We start from the raw sequence: 8,246 nt of genomic DNA, 5'->3' as shown, positions 1-8,246 counted from the left end.
AATGTTAGGTCATGGGTTGTTTGGCATGACTCGTGCCTAATCCGTGTCTAGTGTTGGATCAGGTTGGGTTGGCCCACACCTCCCGGTGGCCTATTATCAGATCTATCACCAACACGCCTCAACACTATGTGTGCCCTTGACCAGGTCGATCGTGTGGTGTGAGCGATTGAGATAATACTCGCACCCAACACATTTAATGTGAACGTCAATATAATGTTGCAATGAAATAGCGTCATTGTAGCCATGCCTAAGGTCATAGGCATACCCATGAGCACTATACATGTGTGCGGCTGCAATGGCTACCAACTATGTCATATTCGACGGCTTGGGACTTCACTGTAGCCAATCCTAGGACTACAGTCGTGCCCTCAACACTATGCAACGTGTACAATTACGATGTCTAACAACCACAATAGACTTGATGCCATGGGGCGTTAGTGTTGCCACGACTAGCACTATGCACAATATATAACTATAACGGTTACCAACTTTGCCTACTTAATAATTTGGGCTCTCATATCTATAAATATAACACACCATCGTGACCTTTGTGATGCATATAAGATATGCATCGGGTACGACATAACAATTATAACAATACATGTGCAGTTAGATTTCTATTGGGTAGGGCTTGACGTCTAGATAGGTATGCAATTATGCTCCTTATGCTATAAAAGATAAATGTAGAGCTGTAATTGCTTATAAGGTCTAGTAAATTAAATGATAATATAATTAAAGGTTTAACAAGTTTACTAAGTTCAACAGAAAATTGAGTATATAGCATAACGAGTAATGTACATCGGCCGTACACGCTCGTGTCCTGACTGTATCTTATGCTAAGTTCAACAGAAAATTTGAAGAAGGAAGAAAAGATGACACTGACACGTGGTGTTCATTTTGAGAGTAAAATAGCTCATTTTAGCCAAAATGTTTAGTCATGACGTTCGCGTTTGACTTTAATTTATATTGTATTCTACTATTTCTATGTTGTTTTATATCAATAAATTACAACTGTAATAATCCGAACATCAAGGTTTAATTCGAACCGAATAACGCCCTATAAGAAGGCAGCCAAATAATTGATCTAAATAGGTTATTCTTTTTGGATTAAAACTAGTTGTTTAGACTACCACAACTTTAATATATGGAGACAACAACACCGTATAAGATGTATAAACCGGTACGGATTAAAATTAAGGCTAAGATGTTGTATGGACAAATTGTTTTGTAAATATCAGATAAAACTGTCCTACTACGGACGTCGTATCCACGTTCAATTTTTCAACGATCAACCTGCCGTCCTGCGTGCCCTTCTTCTCTTTCAGCCTTTGCTCTGTCTGTCCCCCACATCCGTCCCGTCCCCAAAACACATTTCTTTCCTTTGCCTGCTTTCCTACCAATACCATCTCGCCCGCTTGCGTTGCGTGAATCTGCCCATTCCTCACCATTCTAAACACCCCCCTTTCCATAACAATGCCGCCGTGGAGGCAGCGCGCGCGGGGCCTCCGGCGGTGCTAGATCCGCGGCCCAGCACAGCGACGCGAGCCGAGCCAAGGTACCGGGCGGGGACCTCCAGCGGCGCTCAGGAAGGCGCCGAAGAAAACCGTGGCCGCCGGGACAGGCGGGGGCGTCCAATGCACGAGCACACCCGCGCCTGGGCGTGGGAGGCGACGGTGCGCAAGGTGCAGCATCCGCAGCCCGTGGGCAGGCGCCGGGTGTCCCCGATGTCGGCCGCGGACGACTACGAGACGGCGTCGTCGTCCTCGTCGGCCGCCGGCGACGTCTGCGAGCACGTCCACGGCTACATGGAGCGCGGCCTCCCCAACGGCGACTTCTACACGGGCCAGTGGCGCGACGGCGCGCCGCACGGGGCCGGCAAGTACCTGTGGACGGACGGGTGCATGTACGAGGGGGAGTGGCGGCACGGCAAGGCCACGGGGCGGGGCAAGTTCTCCTGGCCGTCGGGAGCCACCTACGAGGGCGAGTTCAAGGACGGGTTCATGGACGGCTCCGGCACCTACACCGGCGCCGCCGGGGACACCTACCGGGGGTCCTGGTCCATGAACCTCAAGCACGGCAGCGGCAAGAAGAGCTACGCCAACGGCGACGAGTACGACGGCGAGTGGCGCGCGGGGCTGCAGGACGGCTCCGGCCGCTACACCTGGCGCAACGGCACCGAGTACACGGGGCAGTGGTGCGCGGGGCTCATCCACGGCCGCGGCGCGCTCGTCTGGTCCAACGGCAACCGCTACGATGGCGGGTGGGAGGACGGCTGTCCGCGTGGCCAGGGGACTTTCCGCTGGGCCGACGGCAGCGTCTACGTCGGCCGCTGGACGCGCGACACTCCCACCGGCATTGTCCAGCAGAAGGGAGTCTACTACCCGTCCCCGGCGGCGTCCTCCCCGACGGCACGCGATCCCCGCGACGTGTTCGCCAGGGACCTGCCGGGCTTCATGGGCGCCAGACCCGACTCCCCGTCGCCGCGCAAGTCACGCGCATCGTCTGTCAGGGCGGCCAACGGGCGGGCGAGCTCAGCGTCCGGGTTGAGCAACAGTTCCGGCGGCGACAGGAAGTATGAGAAGATTTGCATTTGGGAGTCCGACGGCGACATCACGTGCGACATTGTGGACGGGCCCGCCTTGGGAGATGAGGCGGGGACCGCGCGGAGGAGCGTGAGGACGGACGACGGCGGTGACGACCGGGGCCTGCCGCCACCATCGCCGGCGCCGCACGTCACACAGTGGGTACCTCCACGGGAGGTGAAGCGACAAGGGGAGACCATCGCCAAGGGACACAAGCACTACGAGCTTATGCTAAAATTGCAGCTCGGGATCAGGTGCGTGGAGTTCATTTGTCTTCAATGGCCGTGTTGAGTGTTCACACTTCACAGCCAATTTGGGCCAACAATTTTTTTTGTGAGATTTGAGCCTGTTGTTTTGGCATCACGTAGTGGCTGAGGGTTTTGAATTGAATCTTATTGATGACCCCGCTGATCGAGAAGGTCTAATTTGGGAACGCTGACATTTGAATCATCAAAAGAGTTTTGCTTCGTAGAGGCTGGAACTCTGTCCGTTATCTAAAAAAAAGAATTTTGCTTCAGAAGTGGATTTCTAGGTGGCTGATCTCATTTCTGTTTCTTATTATAAGTTAATAACTCTTCCGTGTGAAAATTTCCACCAATAAGACATTATTCGGTGTGATTATTCGTCAATTTTATTTCATGTTTTCTCCAGACCTGACTGAATTCTCTTGCCTCGACATTCATATCTGGATAGGCATGCAGTGGGGAAGCAAGGCCCAATTGTGCTTGATCTGAAATCGTCTGCTTTCGACCCAAAGGAAAAGGTATGGACGAAGTTTCCTCCTCAAGGCTCAAAATACACTCCTCCCCACAATTCTTGTGACTTCAGATGGAAGGATTACTGCCCACAGGTCTTCCGGTTCGTCATCACTCCCTTGATAAAGATATATGTTCATGACACAACATGTTCCTTTGCAATCATTCTTATCAACGTACCATCTGTTCTGAACTGGATCACAGGACGCTGCGCAAGCTGTTCAAGGTGGATGCTGGTGACTATATGTTATCGCTATGTGGAAATGAGGCTCTCAGAGAGCTTTCATCTCCTGGTAAGAGTGGAAGCTTTTTCTACCTGACAAACGATGATCGGTACATGATAAAGACGATGAAGAAATCTGAAGTGAAGGTTTGTCCTCTGTAGTTCCGTTTGTCTATATGTTGTTTCATAGTAAAGGCTTCTTTGACTTAAAAAGCACATTTTGCACTGCAGATGCTTCTGAAGATGCTCCCAGCTTATTACAATCATGTCCGGGCATTTGAGAATACTCTAGTAACCAAGTTTTTTGGTCTACACTGTGTCAAGTTAGCTGGAGCAAATCAGAAGAAGGTTAGAGATGATTGCAGCAGTATAGTTCTTCTCCATCCTTAACTTTACATACACATTGTTTTCTAACAATCATAACTTAATGCACTGGTTTTTCTTCGGTGCTTGTTCCAAAACCAGGTTCGTTTTGTCATAATGGGAAATCTATTCTGCTCGGAATATCCAATTCATAGGCGTTTTGATCTCAAAGGTTCATCACTTGGGCGCACAACTGATAAGCCACATACAGAGATCGATCAGTATACAACTTTGAAGGATCTTGACCTGAACTTCATCTTTAGATTGAAGAAGCAATGGTTCCATGAGTTCCAAAGGTGCTCATACTTTCTCATGTTCTACATATGGTGTCTCATTAGTTCTTTTAGAAATCATGACATTTATCCATCAGTCAGTTAAGATGTTACAATTGTTTAAGCAGGCAAGTGGACAGGGATTGTGAGTTCCTTGAGCAGGAGAAAATCATGGATTACAGTCTTCTTGTTGGCGTACATTTCAGAGATAACACAGAGAAGCTTCTGACTGAAGGTTGGATGGAAAACCATTAACTCTTTACCGGTTTTGTTATATAGAAAAAAAAATCACCCTAGCCAGTTTTTGGCATGGTAGTTTTATATCTTGTTACAAGGGAAATTGTTTGGTTGAAGGTTCCATTGACTTTGATATCATCAACAACGTACCGACACCTCGCCTTTCAAAAGGAAATACAGATCGGTTTCTTGCTGGTCCAAACAGGTAACTAGACATTCAGTTACGTTAATCTGTTCTTTTTTATACTTATGAGGTAATGGAATGCGACCTGCAATCAGAATAGTTATGATTCTGTGACATCTAGCAGTCACGATCCTTATGTCATATTTGGTAGTAGGATTCGTACCAGCAACCTTCAAATATTCTATGCCACTACTGTTTAAGAATATTCAAACTTTTTTGTTTAAGAAACATTTTTCAACTCCCTCAGCACTGTTTTTTTTTTGTGAACATACCTTATGAAATATTTTTTTGTCATGATCTTCCGAAGTGTGGCAGAATAACTGAAAATGAAATGTAAGCATGCAATCATTCCTTTGTGACCCATTCAAAATCTAGTGTGTCCCCACATAGTTGGTGTCCACCATGACTTCTAGCTAGAACAAGGCATCTATGCTATAGACCCTATGCCCCTATCAGTCCCTTTCTGTTAATGCATCTCAGCTGTTCTTGATTTGATTTGTTCTCTGTCTAAATGGCTTGAGTAAACAGATAAAACTTTGCATACGTAATCCAAATTTTCCACAATTTACTACGATACGGAACATGCTGTTTAACTCTGTAGTTATTTCCATCTGAACATCGTGAATTAACAGGTCTCCTAAAATCAAACTTGGGGCCAACATGCCTTCGAGAGCAGAACTCACTGCCCGTAAGAGCGACTGCGAACCGCGGATGATCGGAGAGCCCACCGGAGAGTGCTACGACGTCATACTGTATTTTGGGATCATAGACATACTTCAGGATTACGATATCAGCAAGAGGCTTGAGCACGCGTACAAGTCTTTCCAGCACGACCCAACCTCTATGTCCGCGGTGGACCCGAGGCAGTATTCCAGGCGGTTTAAAGAATTCGTGTACAGAGTGTTTCAAGAAGACGGGTGCGCAGCTGCAGACGCGTTGAGACTTTGGAGATGCCGCAGCCTCCATGTGTAGGTGGGTGAACTCTCAAAGGAAGCCCATCTGGGTGGACTAGAGTTGCCAGAAGCCAGCCTCCATGTTGAGACTTTGGAGGGTGGCGTGGGTGAGCGTCAGTCAGTGGAAGCCCATCTGGGTGGACTAGAGTTGCCAGAAGCCAGCCGTCATCTTTGTCTTCCAGAATTATAGTTTTAGCCATACACATACGTACATAGCTCATCACTAATGTTTTGTAGGGTAGGGAGGTGTTTAGCTTACAGATCCAGCTCACAGATAGAAAGATTGTAAGACAAGAGCGCAAGCCAGTCGGGAGATGTAGATTCTTCATCACCCGTCCCGAGGTGTTTAGCTTACAGATTCAGCTCACAGATACAAAGCTACTGTCTTGATCGCAACCTCTTATTTTAACTTATCGATAGGAAACCCCTTGTAGACGACGAGTGAGATCGCTGTAATGTACAGGGTTTGTGGGTGGCCTACAAGTGATGGCTCAGTTTTGTTCCTTCTTTGTTTTCTGGAAATGAATGATCTTGCTAACTTCCAATGATTCAATGCAACGCTGGGATGGGTCATGGGTGGGCGGGGCTCCTCAGTGGCTGCTGAGGCGTCAGCATTTGGTGTGCTCTCACCCTGTGATGATGGCCCGTGTGCGTTGAGGCGGGACACGGATGGAGCAATGCCCCGCGTTTTGTGTGACCTGCTTCCTTTCCCTGCCATGAAAAGGACGGCCAGGTAGGTGTCTTATTATTAGCCCCTCCTACGACTTGTCAAATGGGAAGCTTTGTATGTAATCCGGATGCAAGGCCACCAGAGGTCACTGTCCACTGCTCTTTGATGCGATGCATGCCTGCCTGCCTGCTGAACGGCGATGCCATTGGAGGATCGCGTTGGCAGGCAGGGGCCTCAGGTATGCGTGTCAGTCAGCCTGAGCCTTTGCCTTTCAGTCACAGTCAGTGCGCTAGAACCTGGATGCCATGTTCTGCTCCTCGTCGTCCCGTCCTGGAAGAGCCAGGATTGGCGAGTGCTAGTCACGCTCAGAATGGAGCGGGAACTCTCATCTTGGAAAGTTTAAACCCATGTTCTTTCGAGGTGAGAAGAATGCGTACGTGATTGTGGCGAGAGCATTGGTCCCTGGCTTTATGTTTTTTTTAACTAATACTACCTCCTGATCTTGCTGTGATGCTGCTGCATGCATGACAGCCCCTGCATATATAGGAATATCTGTGTATCCTAACAGGCAGGCAGAAGCAGATCAAGGTAGTAATATAAAATTAGGGCAGGAGCTGAAAAGAGGAGACAGTTGCGTACTGCCCCCCATTTACGTGCGTGTGTTTGGCGACTGGTGGCCGGCAACCATCGACGCCGAGTCGCCGAAGCTTCTGTTGGGTGACGAAGGAGCATAACAAAGTGGCACGCACTGTATATATACCACTGGAATTTGGATGGTGCTGCTCTCCCTCCCAAAATATAATTTGTTTTTGGCTAAATATATATTCATTAATTAACTTATGAAGTTTGTATGTATGATGAATGTGGATGGAAAAAAAAGAGAGTCAGAAATAACTATATTTTAGAACGGATGAAGTATATATATGAGAGAGAGAAAGAGGGACCGGTACTGTGTATATACCACTACCAGGCTTCATCAGCTTGAATAGTTGAATGCTGCTCGAAACGTAAGAACCCTGACAGACTGAGACGAGCTCTAGATATTTTATTTGGATTTGTGGTATCTGAGTCTATCTTTATTACTTTCAGTAATTTTAAATCCCTTGGTAAGATTAGGCGTTCGAGTTACCCGTTTAGTTCGGATTTAAATAATTCGGGTAATGAAGCTTGGTACCCGATAGTAGCCTAAAAAAACTACTCGTAATTTCGGGTACCTGAAATTTCAGGTTCGGTTCGGTTATTATCCAATTTACCCAAAAAATATAAAATGACAGCATAGTCTTAAATAACACATATTTTTGCATAGAACTTGATAGAATGACAACATGATGTGATGTTGGACATCACGTGCCTTTGCGCGTGCACCCCTGTCGAGGGCTTTGCCGGCGGCTTCTCTCTCCAGCGCCTGTCGCAGCTGCTGCAGCCGTTATTGTTCTTCTTCGAGCTTATCGTGTAGCTCCCGGAGTTGCTCGAGGTGAGCCGCGTGGCTCCCAGGAGGGGTCCGGGCCATGCAAGTTGACAAAAGTAGTTTTATCCTAATTCGGGCAATACAAAGTCCTACTTCCAACAGAGGGGGTGAGGCATATGTTACTCGCACCTGAGTGTATGTAGTAGGGATTACAAGCACAGCGGGAGAGGGAGGTCCCCAGGTCCCTGAAATTGATTGAGGCAAGTGTCAATATCCTAAGACTGTGGGAAACGACTGAATGTTCGCATGTGTGTCTTGCTTACCCCTTGGAAGAACTACACTGCCCTATTTATACATGTTGGAGATGTATGCTGTGAATACTGGGGTCGTTGTATTCCAATGGGAGATGTCTTGGGGTCCTATAGCCCGACGTGACGGTGCACTGCATTGTTGACTTATCTTCGCTGATTTCTTGCTGAGAGCCGAGTCAGAGGTCGAGGGATCGGTTGTACGTCCGAGCCCCCGGGGGAGGGGTTGCCCATACCATATTTGTTGTAACAGCGTTGTGGTATGGGTAAAAACCTGCTTACGGGGTGTGA

The 8,246-nt window shown here is 47.8% G+C and overlaps 1 protein-coding gene across 1 annotated transcript; it reads left to right on the top strand.

Annotated features, from left to right (window-relative positions):
- Positions 1-1,356: 1,356 nt before the first annotated feature.
- Positions 1,357-6,102, top strand: LOC100381628 (uncharacterized). Its single transcript, NM_001177292.2, has 8 exons — positions 1,357-2,836; positions 3,276-3,440; positions 3,542-3,707; positions 3,792-3,908; positions 4,026-4,219; positions 4,324-4,430; positions 4,550-4,637; positions 5,249-6,102. Exons 1-8 carry the CDS (start codon positions 1,635-1,637, stop codon positions 5,586-5,588), a joined length of 2,379 nt encoding a protein of 792 aa, NP_001170763.2. The 5' UTR covers positions 1,357-1,634; the 3' UTR covers positions 5,589-6,102.
- The last annotated feature ends 2,144 nt before the right edge of the window (positions 6,103-8,246 follow it).

This window comes from Zea mays, chromosome 7 (genome assembly GCF_902167145.1).
Source record: "Zea mays cultivar B73 chromosome 7, Zm-B73-REFERENCE-NAM-5.0, whole genome shotgun sequence".
Classification (NCBI taxonomy): Eukaryota; Viridiplantae; Streptophyta; class Magnoliopsida; order Poales; family Poaceae; genus Zea; species Zea mays.
Note: the sequence above shows the minus strand (reverse complement) of the source record. Positions and strands in the feature narration are given on the sequence as shown.

Bases quoted from the DNA above. Each gene is read 5' to 3' on its own strand.
- LOC100381628 (NM_001177292.2), top strand. From the start codon at position 1,635: ATGCACGAGCACACCCGCGCCTGGGCGTGGGAGGCGACGGTGCGCAAG. The intron at 3,441-3,541 runs GTTCGTCATCAC...ACTGGATCACAG, and splicing joins TACTGCCCACAGGTCTTCCG to GACGCTGCGCAAGCTGTTCA. The intron at 3,909-4,025 runs GTTAGAGATGAT...TTCCAAAACCAG, and splicing joins CTGGAGCAAATCAGAAGAAG to GTTCGTTTTGTCATAATGGG.